This window comes from Emys orbicularis, chromosome 10, assembly GCF_028017835.1.
Source record: "Emys orbicularis isolate rEmyOrb1 chromosome 10, rEmyOrb1.hap1, whole genome shotgun sequence".
NCBI classification, from domain to species: domain Eukaryota; kingdom Metazoa; phylum Chordata; order Testudines; family Emydidae; genus Emys; species Emys orbicularis.
Genome location: NC_088692.1, coordinates 78,919,789 through 78,935,533, shown reverse-complemented (window position 1 = coordinate 78,935,533; position 15,745 = coordinate 78,919,789). Strand labels below are relative to the sequence as shown.

General features: G+C 43.7%; 1 protein-coding gene across 1 annotated transcript in view; it reads right to left on the bottom strand.

Annotated features, from left to right (window-relative positions):
- The window catches only part of CHD2 (chromodomain helicase DNA binding protein 2), a 78,598-nt gene that overhangs the window by 33,808 nt on the left and 29,045 nt on the right, over positions 1-15,745 (bottom strand). The window contains exons 5-15 of the mRNA XM_065412342.1: positions 14,233-14,294; positions 12,537-12,659; positions 11,833-11,982; positions 10,873-11,006; positions 9,685-9,910; positions 5,789-5,889; positions 4,741-4,785; positions 4,426-4,601; positions 2,329-2,453; positions 1,211-1,427; positions 456-545 (exon numbers count right to left, since the gene is read on the bottom strand). Of these exons, the coding sequence (XP_065268414.1) occupies positions 456-545; positions 1,211-1,427; positions 2,329-2,453; positions 4,426-4,601; positions 4,741-4,785; positions 5,789-5,889; positions 9,685-9,910; positions 10,873-11,006; positions 11,833-11,982; positions 12,537-12,659; positions 14,233-14,294 (1,449 nt within the window). The remainder of the gene's footprint in view (positions 1-455; positions 546-1,210; positions 1,428-2,328; positions 2,454-4,425; positions 4,602-4,740; positions 4,786-5,788; positions 5,890-9,684; positions 9,911-10,872; positions 11,007-11,832; positions 11,983-12,536; positions 12,660-14,232; positions 14,295-15,745) is intronic.

The window sequence follows — 15,745 nt, the reverse complement described above, 5'->3', positions numbered from 1 at the left end:
TGTGATTTCATCCCTCTGATATGGGGGGTGCATTAACCCTACCATCCCCAATTCCAACACCCTCCCTCTCCAGCCCATGTCAAACACTTGTGGGCAGCAAGGGAATGAAGTGTTTTGTTCTTCTTACTGAGTATGTTAATAGTCCAAATTAAGACAGATACAGCTAGCCCAGATACCACAGTGAGAGGTGCTTTATAAGTATGTGTAATCATGAACAATACTACTACTGTGCTATATTTATAGCAGACTCTGTAGTTTTGTAAGCACGCCAAGTAATGGTAGGCTGCATCTATGTGTTCTCAATTACCAGAGGGGTGGGGTGGGGGGAAAGAAACAGCTTTGGATCATCATCGTATGTTCTACGAACAGTGCAAGACACACTGGTTTGGAGGGAGGCAGCCCCATTTGTGCAGCATGAGGAAGTTTATGTGAAATACCCCTTGCCCACTACATACCTTATCTTTGAGGAGGATCTCATATGTTGTGATAAGTGCATTGAACTTCAGCCTTTTAGTCTGAGAATGGATCCACTCATATTCACGGATCTGGGAGAGAAGACAACAGTTCAGACACAAACGTCAACCGGAGCTGTTAAAGGGACACACTCCATTCTTATTATCTGTAGCACCCACGGATCCCAGCCAAGAACGTGGCCCACTGTGCTAGGTGCTGTACAGACACATGGTAAGAGACAGACTCCCCCGAAGAGTCCATAATCTACAGAGGGGAGAGACAAAGGGTGGGCAAGAGGAAGGATTATCATCCTCCTTTTACAGATGGGGAACTGAGGCACAGAGATCATGTGATTTACCCAAACTCAGAGAGGCAGTTTGCGGCAGAGCCAGTAATTTAAACCAGATCTCCTGGGCAGTTTAATCCTCCCATTATCTGTATTCATTTGATATTAACTGTCTCATTATTAGTCATAACCTGAGGCTTCCTATATTGCCCCATAAAGTCCTACCTGTCTGCACCTCCATTGCTCAATAAAATAATCACTGTACACACATTATTTAAGCGATGGGAAGACCGAGACACAGAGGCCTCTACTCTAGTGAACCTGGCCAAACTGCACAGTTATAGCTATAATGTCAACCCAGAATTTGCCTCTCTACAGAACCATACGCTACATATAATCTATGCACAGAGATTTTCTTTCTGCATGAGGCTTTCTCCCCTCTCCCACCCGCCCTGCCTTTTATTTACACACCGTGTTTCTGCTCATCATGTCTCCTATGTAAACGACCACGTTAATCTCTGGTGCCCAGATTTCAAACTCTCTCTGCCATGAGGTCAGAGTAGACAAGGGCACCACTATCAGGAAGGGGCCATACAGCTGATGCTGATAGAAGAGATAGGAGAGGAATGATATTGTCTGGATAGTCTTCCCCAAGCCCATTTCATCAGCCAAGATCACGCTGTTGTTCCTGAAAGGTGGAGAAACAAAAATAAAGGTGTAATAAATATAACGATGTATCAATTTACTAAGTACCAACAAGTAATGACAGAGAATGAAATGTATGCCTTGCAAAAGGTCACTGAACTACTGCCAAGCAGATCCCAGAGCAATTCAGACTGACCTGCTCTACAAAGAATCACTTATGAGTGACAGGGTCAAAGTTTGGACTGCATTTGCCACCAAATTGGCAAGCAAATGCAAAGACAAAAGACAAAAAGTCAATAGACAGAGTTAGAAGAGTGTTTCTCAAACGATGGGTCTCTCCTACGGAGATGGCTCAAGAAAGCTAAGAGAGAGAGATTTATCTTCTGATTGATTATCAGGAAAACAGGGTTTGCCACACTGGCTCAGGCCAGTGGACCAAACATATTATTCCATCTCCCCAGCATTGAGCCAGAGAAACACACCTGCCCATGCACATCAGAGACCATACCCCACAGGACAATGAGGGGAGAAGATCTTCTCTCACTAACTCTTGAGCTCACATTTTACGATGGTCTCCATTTGCCAATCCTGCAGTGGCAAAGAAACAGCAACGCAGTCAAATCAAGACGGTGCTTCGTGTGCACGTGTTCATACTGAATCCTAGCAATGCAACTGGGTTCCCCCTTCGTTTTCAAAAAGAGAGAATTTTTCCTCCCCTTTTAGCAGGAGGCCTGGATATTTTTGCTGGATGTGTGTGACAACGTTTGAGATCCTGAGCTTTAAAGGTGCTGAAGCAGGGCAGGTAAAAACATCACAACAACAGGGCCAGATCCTGCTGTGGTGTAACAGGGAAACATTTTTATGACTAAATATGGCTCAATAGCTCTAAAAACTGCAACCCTGAACAAAACTAGAGCATTACCCAAAACAAGAGCATTACATACTTGCACCACGAGTGAGCAAGCCAGTTGAGCCCCTCCAGCTGGTAATCTCGGAGCTCCAGGTTCTCGCCACCAATGTAAGAAGGCTGTTTCTTCAAAGCAACAAACCTGGGTCTCTGCTTCAACACCTAAAAAGGCAGACTCCTTAAACTCACTGAAGAAAAGAATGAGGCAGGCCTTCGAACTCACTGAATAAAAACTGCGGTGATACATGGGTATATGATATATACAGAGAGAGTACTTGTAACTGCAATTTAGCCACCCACTCAGCAGCAACGAGATCCATCAGTGACAACAGTTTGCTAGCACCTCCTGCTTGCCCGCAATCTCAGAGTATCAGAGCTGCAGGACATCCCCCTCTGCCTCTTTTCTTTGCTTCATTCTTTTATTATCTCCCTGCCCCCTTCATTTTAATTGATATGGTGCAACATCCTCTATTCCTCTTCCTCCCTGGTGTGTTGCCTTTTCTTTCAGTAATAATAAAACTTTGCATTTCTAACTCCCCCTTTTATAATGTGGCTCATGAAGCATTTTACAAGTATTAAGCCTCATATTCCACCTCTGGGTACATAAGTATTATTGTGCCCAATTTATAGATGGGATAAGATGCAAAGAGATTAATCTATCTATCTGTGATATTAGACAAAGTAATTGTACAAAAACAGTGAGCATTCATTCCAAAACACTGGTAGAAATCGACTCAACACTAAGCAGAAGTCTGCTTTCCCCCCTAAGGAAGAGAGTATTTATATGCCTTATTTTCTCTTGGATCAACAGGAATTGGAGAGGATATATTTATCCAGGAAGTCTGATGTATTTTAGATGGGTAGGAACTAGGACTGTCAAGCGATTAAAAAAATTAATCGCGATTGATCACATGATTAATCGCGCTGTTAAACAATAATAGAATACCATTTATTTAAATATTTTTGGATGTTTTCTACATTTTAAAATATATCGATTTCAATTACAATACAGAATACAAAGTGTACAGTGCTCACTTTATATTCATTTTTGATTATATGAATGTTTAGCATAACTGGCACGTAAATACCTTGCAATGCCGGCTACAAAAGTGCCATGTGAACACCTGTTCTCATTTTCAGGTGACATTGTAAAGAAGAAGCAGGCAGCATTATCTACTGTAAATGTAAACAAACTTGTTTGTATTAACAACTGGCTGAAGAACTAGAACTGAGTGGACTTGTAGGCTCTAAAGTTTTACATTGTTTTGTTTTTGAGTGCAGGTTCTGTAACAAAAAAAAAATCTACATTTGTACGGTATACTTTCACAGTAAAGAGACAGCACTACAGTACTTGTATGAGGTAAATTGAAAAATACTATTTATTTTGTTTATCATTTTTACAGTGCAAATATTTGTAATCGAAAATAATATAAAGTGAGCACTGTATACTTGGTATTCTGGTGTTGTAAAAGAAATCAATATATTTGAAAATGTAGAAAAACTTCCAAAAATATTTAATAAATTTCACTTGGTATTATATTGTTTAATAGTGCAATTAATCGAGATTAATTTTTTTTAATCACAATTCATTTTTTTGAGTTAATTACGTGCGTTAACTGTGATTAATCAACAGCCCTAGTAGGAACCTATTACAGACACTTCCCACTGATATAAAGTTCCATTGTTATTTCCCTTGAATTCCTGGGTTAACTCATGCCAGTTCTTGATTCTGCGTTCTATGCCAGCCTGGCCTTAGCATGCTGAAGAGACAGCACGGATAGCTGCTAAGCAAGAGGGAGTAAGTGATTTGTAAAGCTTAGCACTAACCCCTCCAGATGACTAAGAAGTCGAGTTAAAGAGCTCTCCAAGGGGAGTCCCAGCCATTGGTTTTCAAGGAACAGATGGTGTATGTGTTTCAGGGCCTTGAGAATTGGGAGAAGGAACTGAAAAGGATGCAGAGAACCCCTGGAAAAAAAACTGACATGCGGGAGGGAGAAAGGCAAAGGCAATCTCCTCAAGTGATAGCCATCCCTGTAGAAAATCTTGCATCACATATCATCTAAATACAGCGAGAACTTCAGCATTCAGAAACCCAGAGCAAGCCCACCACAAGAGAGAAAGGAAGCGTGCGAACCTTGCAGTCCCGAGTGGGAATGGTTTTGGAGTTGTTGCGATGGCTGAAGCTGTCAATGCAGTGTTGAAACTTCTTGCTAATCAAGGCCTCATCTTCCCAGCTGCACTCTGCATACGGCAACCCCATCCACTTGCACAGATATTCGGGCTCATTAGAGGACAATTTCCGACTGTGAGCTGCAACACATTACAGAAACGCAACCATGAGCAACCGAACTCCAAGGCAGTCATGACAGTGACCGATGCCGCCATAAGACATGTCACGGCTAATAGCATTGTTTAGAGGAGCCAGAAAGGGAGTTAAAGGCCACTTTACCTGGGAACTCAGAATGTCCCATTGCAGACTTGCTGGTCTTCACAGCTACGTTTTACAGAAGCAAACAAAGAAGGGTTTTAGTGTCTTAACCACCAGGATGAGATGCAGAAAAGATATTCTACAGTTCCCACCAGTTAGGAGGGTTTTTTAAAAGTTCTCTACAATGCATAGGAAGATTGTTAGAGAACACCACTGAACTCTTCAGGCCTAGTTTCCAAAGGCACTGGATACCCACAGCTCCTGCTGAGATCAGTGTGATGTTACTGAGCTGCTGTGAAAGCTACACCACCACATTTTGTTACTACCCATAAAAACCTAAACCCTGAGCTGACATGCAAGCTTCACTGTCAAACAATGTTATCCTGAGAGGTCCTCACAACACTCTACTTTTGCTCAACAGAATCTTCCAGCTAAAGATTTCAAAGGACTTTACAAACAGTAATAAATTAATCACGGCACACCGAGGAAATAGGGATTATTAATCCCACTTTACAGTTGGGACAACTGAGGCAAAGAGAGGGCAAGTGACTTGCTCAAGTTGTTTGCAGATGCATCACTAGAACCCAGATCTCCTGTGCTTTAACCTTTAGATTTCCACACATTACAGGATACATAGCACCAGTTTATTCCCCAGAGAGGTGTGAAAACACCACACATTCATTCTTGTGACCCAAATAAAACTTGAATTCCTGGGTCTTACTATTCCTTTATTAGAAAGGTGCACTAAGTCTTGCGCACATGCTCAGGGTTTAGCTGATCGCCATATTTGGGGTCGGGAAGGAATTTTCCTCCAGGGCAGATTGGCAGAGGCCCTGGAGGTTTTTCGCCTTCCTCTGCAGCATGGGGCATGGGTGACTTGCTGGAGGATTCTCTGCACCTTGAAGTCTTTAAACCACAATTTGAGGACTTTAGTAGCTCAAACATAGGTTAGGGGTTTGATACAGGAGTGGGTGGGTGAGATTCTGTGGCCTGCGTTGTGCAGGAGGTCAGACTAGACAATCATAATGGTCCCTTCTGACCTTAAAGTCTATGATTCTATTTCACTTACCGATCACTCTCTCCACTATCTGATACTGTTTGTTCAACTCTGCAGCGAGTTCCTGTTGGCAGCTGAAGTATTCCACATCTTCAGGAGTTACTTTGGCTAGCCTGGAGAGAAAAGAAATGGGGGTAGGGGGAGAAGCATATGTAAGAACAATTCTACTTCTGCTCACTTTGTGGACAGCGATGCTCAAAACCAGCTGTTAAAACTCTACCTGCCTATATAATCTCATGAGTTAGGGTAACTCAATCCAAGTTTACAATTGCTTATCAAATACTCCTCTTAATGCTTCTAAAGGAACAGGTTATTCACAATGAAACAATACAGAGAAATATATAAGGATTTTCCCTGAAACTTTTGTGAGCTTCTCCTCCACAAAGCCAAAATACATAAGCTTTTACATAAGGAGGGAACCCTCAGCACTCCGGTATCCGGTATCCATACTGTGATGATATGACAGCTGAAGTAATGTGTCCAGTTCTGCGCACTACACTTCAAGAAAGATGTGGACAAACTGGAGAGGTCCAGAGAAGTGCAACAAAAGGAATAGAAGGTTTAGAAAACTTGACCTATGAGGAAAGGTTAAAAAAAACTAGGCACGTTTAGTCCTTAAAAAAACAACGGAGAGGGGGGAAATCTGATGATAATCTTCAAATATGTTAAGGGCTGTTACGAAGAAGATGGTGATCAATTGCTCTTCATGTCCACTGAAGGACAAGAAGTACTGAATGGCCTTAATCTAAAACAAAGGAGACATAGGTTAGATATCGGGAAAACCTTTCTAACAATAAAGGTATTTAAGCTCTGGAATAGGCTTCCAAAGGAGCTTGTGGAATCCCCGTCATTGTCCAGCCTGTTCTTAAACCCCCCTGAACACCTGCCAGGGATGGTATAGATTTACTTGGTCCTGCCAGAGCACAGGGGGCTGGACTTGATGTCTTGAGGTCCCTTCCAGCCCTACATTTCTATGAAGTTGCCAACAGGCTCGCAGCTCCCACACAAGGAAACCTCACAGGTGTCTCTTCTACTTGAAGATCTGTTCTCAGACAGGGACATGGGGTAACATTTTCAAAAGGACTTACATGACCAAGTAGCTTAAGTCCCATTTTCAATAGCGACTTGAGCATGTAGGAGACTTAGGCTACGTCTGCACCGCAATCAGAAGTGTGAGCTAGTCTGGATTGGCAGCAGCAAGGGCTGTACAAGCCCTGGGAATGTCCTTGAGCAGCTAGCCTGTGCTGCCGCAGCCTTATTGCTGTTGCTGTTCTAGCTGCCTCCATCAAACCTAGCTCAGGTATGTCCACACGTGCTGCTGTCACACACCTCACTGCAATGCAGACACACCCTAAGCCTCCTTGAAAGTCACTGGCATTTAGATGCCCAAGTGCCTCAATCACTTTCGAAAATAGGACTTAGGGTCAATGTTCCCTGTAAACAGCACGCACATATGACCACGCAACAACCTTGTATATACTGCGCAGGTCAGAAACTGGCTCTCGTCTCCTCTTAGAGCTCCAGCAGGGACTTGCGGTGGTCATTTAAGACCCTGCTCTGCCTGCAGCCCTCCGCCCATTCACAGGGTATATGCGGTCCCACTCCTTGCTGCGGGGGGGAGCGAAAGCACTTCTGGTCTCAGGGACACATTGTGCGTGGCTCAGCCAGGAGGCGGCAGCAGCAGCAGCGGTGTTGTTGAGGGAGGATGCCCCCCATGCAGGAGCTCAGGTGAGGGGCCCAGCTCCGCGGTGCCAGCCTGGGTGAGCAGAGGCTCGACAGCTGCAGCCTGATGGGGCCACAACATCCCACACCTGCACAGTTGGTTTCCAGGGACACAGCAGTTGCTGATGCCAAGAGGCAGTGGAGGAAGGAGCTGCAGCCTGGGCTCCTTCCTGGGAGCAACCGGTAGAGGGTCTGAAACCCCAAGCCTGGGGGAAAGACAGTCAGACCCATCCACACTCACACAGACTTCTAAGGTCGCTGCTACAGAGCGAATGGCTTCCTTCTGGGACCCCACAGATGTGCGATACTGGGAGGGACCACCCCTCGCCATCCCCACCATGTTAGTTCAGCGTAAGAAGATTTAAAAGAAATAAAAGCGTAAGTTTGCCCAAAGGCAAATAAACATAGTACTCTGGAGTTTGTAGCCTGCTCAGTATAAAGAAAATTTAGAAGGAACGTTGCTTAGAGTACTTTTTGCAAAATTTTACCACTGGGTTATGGCTTACCGCAAATTCATGCCGAAAGCTCCCTACTGATTTACTATGTTAGAAACTGACCAGTTCACCATTTTATTTTTAATACTTCTTGAGCTAAGCATGTCTCCCCTTAACACACATGCGTGACTTCTACCAGCATCAGTTGGACATACACTGATCCAGAGATCAACAGACCCCATTAGTGCAGTAAGGCTTGGATCCAAAAATAACCTACCCCTTAAATAAAATCAGCTTTCTGCAAACTAAACATCAAAACATTTACAGAGGTTGCCCTGTAAACCTTGCCAATTGCCTTAGATAACATCACCTGCATACCCGTAGTAGCCCAGGGATTCTCTGTAGAAAGGAAAGAGAATTTTGCAAATTTGGAAATAAACCATATCTAAGACAAAACTGGCAAGTTTTTAAAGTGTGACCATTGTACACTGCATGGACTGATGTATTTTCAGTACTATGTCTAATTGCTTATCTGTGCTGTACTGGGTGACAACATTTGTCTCTCCCACGGCTCAGGGTTTATCCACACTGCAGCTGGGAGTGAGCCTCACAGCTCCAGTAGGCAGACTCACGCTAGCTTCCCCTGAGTTCGCACATTAAAAACAGTAGCGTGGACATTGCGGCAGAAGCTTGGGTTAGTCGCCCAGGCCCAGACCAGGGGCTGAGAGGGCTTGAGAAGCTGCTGCCCGAGCCGTAACATCCACATGGCTATCTTTAGTGAGCTAGCTCCACTTGAGTCTACCTGCCCGAGCTGGGAGGCTCGGTCCCAGCTGCAGAGCAGACATTGCCTGCATCTTAAAAACCAGGGATCAGCAGTGGGAAGCACTGCCATAAGCGACTCTATAAATGTTCTCAGCTAGAGCAGCCTTGTGCAGTTTTTGTGCCGATTAAGCTCCACCAGTTTAGACCCTTACCTAAATATGCTAACCCCATGTAAGTACTTTTATACAGATATACCTGCAGCCACACTAGGGCATGCTGGGTTTCTAAACTGACAGAGTTAAACTGGTATAAAAACTGAGTGTAGTCAAGCCCTGAATTTCTGCTCAACCGGGGCAGCCAAGAAGCAACTTGTGAGGCAAGATTGAACAACGGAGCCTGCGGCTGCCCCCATTTTCAATACAAAGATGTTGACTGTTGTCCCAGCATGTACCGTTTCGTCTTCATCAGAATGCAGCTACACGGGCGCGCATGCACCCCCACTTGCTGGGACCTGCAGCCTCCGCACCCTGCATCCATAAGTGATTAGTTCTCTGGCACTTGGCCCAATACTCAGATTTGGATGATTTCTAACCCCCGGAGTCCTGCCTCCAATCAGACTTACATCATGGCCACAAGTACGATACCCATGAAACTGATGTTGAACAGAAGAGAGATCTGTCTTGTCCAGTCAGGCGCCAAAGAAAACAGTTCTCGAGCCCTACCCTCAGCGGACAGGCTCTGCAGAAGGAAACCCAGCTGGGGCGAGGGAGGGGCAGACAAGAGGAAATTCTCATGCTTTTCAATTTCCCATCATAATGAGTAGCAATATCCCTGCTTATTGAAGATGACAGCAGTGATCCAGCATGGACCATGAGCTTCTGGCAAGTTGTCTGAACAGCCGTCGCTTGGGCAAAGCTCAGGTGTTCCCTGCTATTGAAGAACCTCCTAAGCCAGGCTAGACACCGATTTTTGTCTTAGGCAAAAACGTACCATTGTTTGATTTCATCCTCTTTTTTCTTGAAGTTCTCTAGTTTTTTCAGGCCCTTCACCTTCTGCTGCTGCAGGGACTCTTCGCTCTCCCATGTGCTGTGAATGTACGACCAGCTCTTCCACTTGATCAAGTATTGAACCTCTCCCTCATCCTTTTCAGGGTCAAAGTCAGCGCTGGGGTTGCCGTTGGCTTCAGTCTCATACACAGTGGTGGAAGCACCAGTGGCTGGAAAAAAAAAAGTTGCAAATTAAATTGGTTTGCAATTGGTGCTTTTGTTAGCCAGGCAGTGAAACAAACTGAATAGAGTTGAAGCAGGGAGTTGTTTTTCTAGCTAGTGCGTCTTTTATGGCAGCATAAAGAACATCCCACAGAGCCCCTGATCCTACTACAACCATACGGAAGTATCTCTCGACACAAAATGCCCCTTAGATTTTTTATTTTTTTTAAGTACATCAGAAACAGGAAGCCTGCCAAACAATCAGTGGGGCCACTGGACAATTGAGGTGCTAAAGAAGCACTCAAGGAAGACAAGGCCATTGTGGAGAAATTAAATGAATTCTTCCCATCGGTCTTGACTGCAGAGGATGTGACGGAGATTCCCACTCCTGAGCCATTCTTTTTATATGTCAAATCTGAGGAACTGTCCCAGACTGAGGTGTCAATAGAGGAGGTTTTGGAATAAATTGATTATATTAAACAGTAATACGTCACCAGGACCAAAAGTTCTGAAGGAACTCAAATATGAAACTGCAGAACAACTAACTGTGGTATTTAACCAACTGCTTAAAATCAGTCTCTGTACCAGATGATGGAGGATAGCTAAAGTAACGCCAATTTTTTAAAAGGGCTCCAGGGGCGATCCTGGCAATTACAGGCCAGTAAGCCTAACTTCAGTACCACGCAAACTGATTGAAACCATAATAAAGAACAAAATTATCAGACACCCAGTTGAACACAATGTGTTTGGGAAGAGTCAACACAGCTTTTGTAAAGGGGAATAAATCATGCCTCACCAATCTATTAGAATTTTTTGATGGGGGTCAACAAACACATGGAGGAGGAGATTTAAAAATCCTTCTCCACTGGTGGAAACCCAAACACTTCAGCAGCATTACACCAGTGCAGGAGAACCAGAGCGTGGATGTGACTAGACCCAGAATCCTAATCTGACTCTCAAAGCTACACACCTCCTTTCTTTCCAACCCTGACGTCCATGACTTTCTCAATGGTCTCGCTGTTGTCCTGCTGTTCGTCGGCCCCTTCCCCGGTCATCTCAATCAGGTCATCGGAATCCGTCTCAAAATCATCGTCTTCTTTGTAACTGCACAAAACCAAATACCAAGATGGCAAAAAGCTCTGGTCTTTCCTTAAATCCAAAGACATATGCACACAGCCTGGCATGACACAGGCAAGTCCCTCCAGCATCTATGTTGGGTTTGACTGTGTAATACATTGTTTGAGTTTCTCAGATCAGCCATTCAGCTGGGCTAAAAGTTTACTCTCTGCCTCTTAAAAAACAGGGATCGTTATACAAGATCAGATGAGCGGTCCATCTAGTTCAGTCTCCTGCCTCTGACAGTAGCAGTTGCTTCAGGAGGTAAAAGAACCCCTGCAGTAAGCAATTATGGAATAACCTGCTTATGGGGAATGTTTCTTTCTATCCCTCACTGGTGAGGAGCTGGTCTATTCCCTGAAGCATGAGAATAACAGCATGTTGACTGCTTCAATAGGTGTCCACCAAATGCTGGGAACCCGTATCTCATCTTTTACGGGCTTTTAGCTACTGACAAGTATCTGCATCTGGCAATTTTGCATCCATTTCTGTCTAATACTTTGCACTTCTATAGCATCTTTAATCTGATCTCAAAGCATCTTAGAAACATTAACTAAACCACCCAACACCCGTCTGAGGTAGTAAGCAAGTACTGTATGCTTTACAGTAAATGGATACAATGAGCTATGGAGAGGTTAAATGACCAAAAACCAGATCCTGTAAAGAGGCAGTGGAGCTCCACGCAGCATACAGGTTTGCCCGCATGGTTCTCCTTGCCTTGCTCCAGATTACACAGCAAGTCTGACATTAACCAGGTATCCTGACTTCTAAACCCCAGCTCTGGTTACTACGCAACTCAAAACCCCTGCAGTACCTGACATTTTTGGCCGCTCTGCGCCGGGTTTGCCTTTTGGGAGTCTCATCGTCTTCATCATCATCTTCATCTTCAGACGAGTCTTGTTTCTTTCTCCTCTTACCACGTTGGGGCTTGTGGGGCTTTTTAACACTGGCTTTGACCACTGCTCTAAAATGAGTATTAACAAAAAGATATAATACAGTGCGTTGTACACAAGGAGTGCATTTCAGCAGGACTTCCCAGTCCATAAGGAAGTGTACATCCCAAACATTAGATGCCTAGAGCCTGACTCTCCTCTTGTGTACACCAATGTAAATCAGGAACAACTCCACTAACATCAACAGAGTTACACCAATGTATACCAGTTTCACGTGAGAGGAGAATCAGGCCACAGAATAAGTGAGGATAACATCAATGAGGGAAAAGATCTGTATGGGCATGTAGACAATTCCCTCTCCACTCAGTGCAGGACTGGTCCCTCCTGCATATTAGCCAGTCATTTAATAAATTACTCAAGAGGGTGAGGTTTCCAACTGCTTCCCCCAGGAGACTATTGCACACTTTGGCTGACTGTTAATTTGTCCCTTGGCTGCTCCCAGAACACACACACCTGCTCCAACAGCAATTTCCTATGGAATGTCACTTACCGGGTACCTTTAAAAGCACTGGAAGTTAAAGAGACATACAATATAAAAGGGAAAGTAAATTCAATCCCTCCTCACCTTCTCAGGACTGGTCTCCTGGCTTTAACTTTCTTCTGTTCTGGTTCACTATCTGCACTGGAGCCTTGCTCCCCACCATTTTCATCCTCCTCTTCCCCAGAAGCCTCCCTTTTCCATTTACCTCTAGGGACAAAAACAGAAGTCAGGAGGGACAGTGGAACTTCAACACTATTGGCTGGCTAAACAAAGATTCAAGTCATCAGGTTTAATGCCAGCACATGAGCTACAGGACACAGGAAGTTAAATACTGGCACTGCAATATAATCACTTGTTCAGCCCTGGTAATGAGGGAAAGCACCTGAGTCTCACGTTGCGATTCCCTACTTCTAGCCCTATACCTCCATCACCTAGACTTTACCCAATCTAGTTATGCATTTTCTAAAGTCAAAGCAATGCTGGAAACATAGTAATATGGTATATTTAATAGAGCTGCCATTTCTTACAGCTTGAAATGTAAGCACTCCATTTTATTTTTAATATTTATTTATGCATTCTGAGCTTATCAGGGGAACCCCTAAGAGTGATTTCTAGGACTACTGCCTACATATTTCTGAAAAGCATTGGCTTTGGAATAGTGAGCGTGGTCTACGTCAGTGGTTCTCAACCAGGGGTCCGGAGCCCCCTGGGGGGCCGTGAGCAGGTTTCAGGGGGTCTGCCAAGCAGGGCTGGCATTAGACTTGCTGGGGCCCAGGGCAGAAAGCCGAAGCCCCATCTCATGGGGTTGACGCCTGGGGCCCCAAGCCCCAAGGCTGAAGCCTGAGCAACTTAAGCTTCATGGGGCCCCCTGTGGCATGGGGTCCCGGGCAGCTGTCCTCCTTGCTACCCCTTAACGCTGGTCCTGGCTTTTATATGCAGAAAAACAGTTGTAGCACAGGTGGGCCGTGGAGTTTTTATAGCATGTTGGGGGTGGGGGAGAACTCAGAAAGAAAAAGGTTGAGAATCCCTGGTCTATATGCACACTGATATATATATTCTAGGTTTTCTCACAGCCTTATTTTGTTGCTCCTTATTGTATCAGGTCACATACAAATCATTTAAAACTCTAGACACTTAAAGATTTTTGAGAGCATAAGAAAAGGAACTAGATTTTGTGTGTTTTAACAAGGATGAAATTCTCTTTTTATTTGTAAGATGAGCCTGTAGGAACATTCTGGATGGAAAAGGTGACATTACATGAATGTAAAGGAAAACAGTCAAGCATATTGGGTGGGGGCATGGCGTATTTTACAACATGAGAGCTCTCCAGGAGTTTATTTTATTTTATAAGAGAAGAATATAAAACCTAATATGACAACCAAAAAACCATGCAAATATCTCTAATCAAAACTAATTTTTTAGGACTTAAGCTTTCTTTCCAGTGCTGGAAACCTGAAAAACATTAGCATTAAGCTAGTGCATGAAAAAGCCAAAAGAGGTGAAACCAATTAGCAGCAGAAAGCGAAGCTGACCAGTTCCCTGTTGAAGCTGAATAAAGTGCAAAAAGGTAAACAAACAGATTTATAAATGGCAGGACACCCCAACACACACCTTTTTACAAGTTGTTTCAGTTTTAATAATGTGAAGTGTTATTAATGAAAACCGATTACATTATTTTTATGTACGTTTATCTTTACAGCGTCCCTCAAACATAGCTGAATGCCAATTGTCTGTTAGAATAAAACCAAAACAATTCAAAACCCTCTCCATAGAGACTTACGGTTTTCTCATTTGCTTCTGGCCTCTTCTTTTTGGGCTCTCATTTTCAGATTCACTACTTGCCTTTAATTAAAAGAAAAGATCAGGTTGTAGACTTCACTCCACATTCTTTCCTTTAGGAAGCCACTGAAACACACATATGGTCTAAGCTTCAAAGTAGCCCAAGGACTATCCCTTGCTGCAACGCTAGAATTAAAGCATGACACTGTTGTGCAACCATACCACTTAATAAAGGTGACCAGCTACCCAACACCATTAACTTTGGATTCTGAAGACAGTGGTCACAAGGTTAGTGCAATTGCTTTCAGAGGATGAGGGATTACAAATGCAACTCAGAAGAAAGGGTGAAAAGTCCTAGTGTAACATGCATCTTGCAGTACTGGAACTTCCGGAAGTGACTGGCTATAAACCACCTACGACTAATGATCAACTTCTAGTGACAACCAATGCCTGCGTACTTGGCAGCTGCAAGGTTCACATTACACCCACTCTCCAAAGCGTACACTTGCTTCTAACTTACTTCAGGGTGCACTTAAAATGGCAAGTTTGATCTATGAAGTCATGCATTGCTAGGGTCCTAGAGATAGTGTGCACCATGGAAGAAAGATGATAGGCCACGATGCTTCTGCTAAAAGTTCCTAGATTTGAAGGCTGAAAATCATTCCTAGAGTGTGTTGGGGTGGAAGGGTGTGACTCTGTATTCTTTGGTTAGTCAGAGCCAGATCTTGCTCTCTTTCAGGGCCCAGCGTAAGGTACATCTATTTTCTCAGGCTTTTGACTGAAGACATGTTGGTGGAGAACATGTTTACAGTGTTGTCAGCGCCCATGCTTTTATCATGCGTCTCGTGACAGCTGTTTTTCTTGAAGGCCTAGCTCCTGGAGCCATGCAATTACATGAGAATCTTAACCTATGTGAAAATTTTCCTATTTTCATTTAAAAAAAAAAGTTTCTAGTTAGCAATAATTAGCAAAATTATGTTTAGTTCCATTCACAGGGCAGGCCATTGATCATTACAACTTGAGTGTTTTGTTATTTAAAATTATGAATGTGAACTAAGTGTCTGATGGGCACATTTTAGGAATGTAAAAACAGTACAGTTAAGTTAAAACCATAAAGTTCTTGGTCCTCCAGTTCCCAGACAGAACCACGAAATCTTGCATGGGAGAAAATTAAGGGAAAAAACTTTATTTAAAAAGGTTATTCTCTCTGCTAGAATCATGTGTTTGTACCTTATTGTTCTCTACTCCCTCAACAAGACAGTGATTGAATGATTGAGGGAGTGAATGATTGAGAAAAAGCTGCATTCATGCTTCTTAATCTGCACACTCCAATACCCTGAAATCAAGTCACTCCTCCTGATTAGCTCTTAGCTCGAGATGTATTCTCTGACTACTGCTGTAATACTTTTTTACCAAGGTGTCGTTAACTCAGAGGTAATGTAAAAAAGACAACCGATTCACACATCAAACCCTATTTTATTTAATATGGTCCAGTCATATAAGCAGGCTATCAG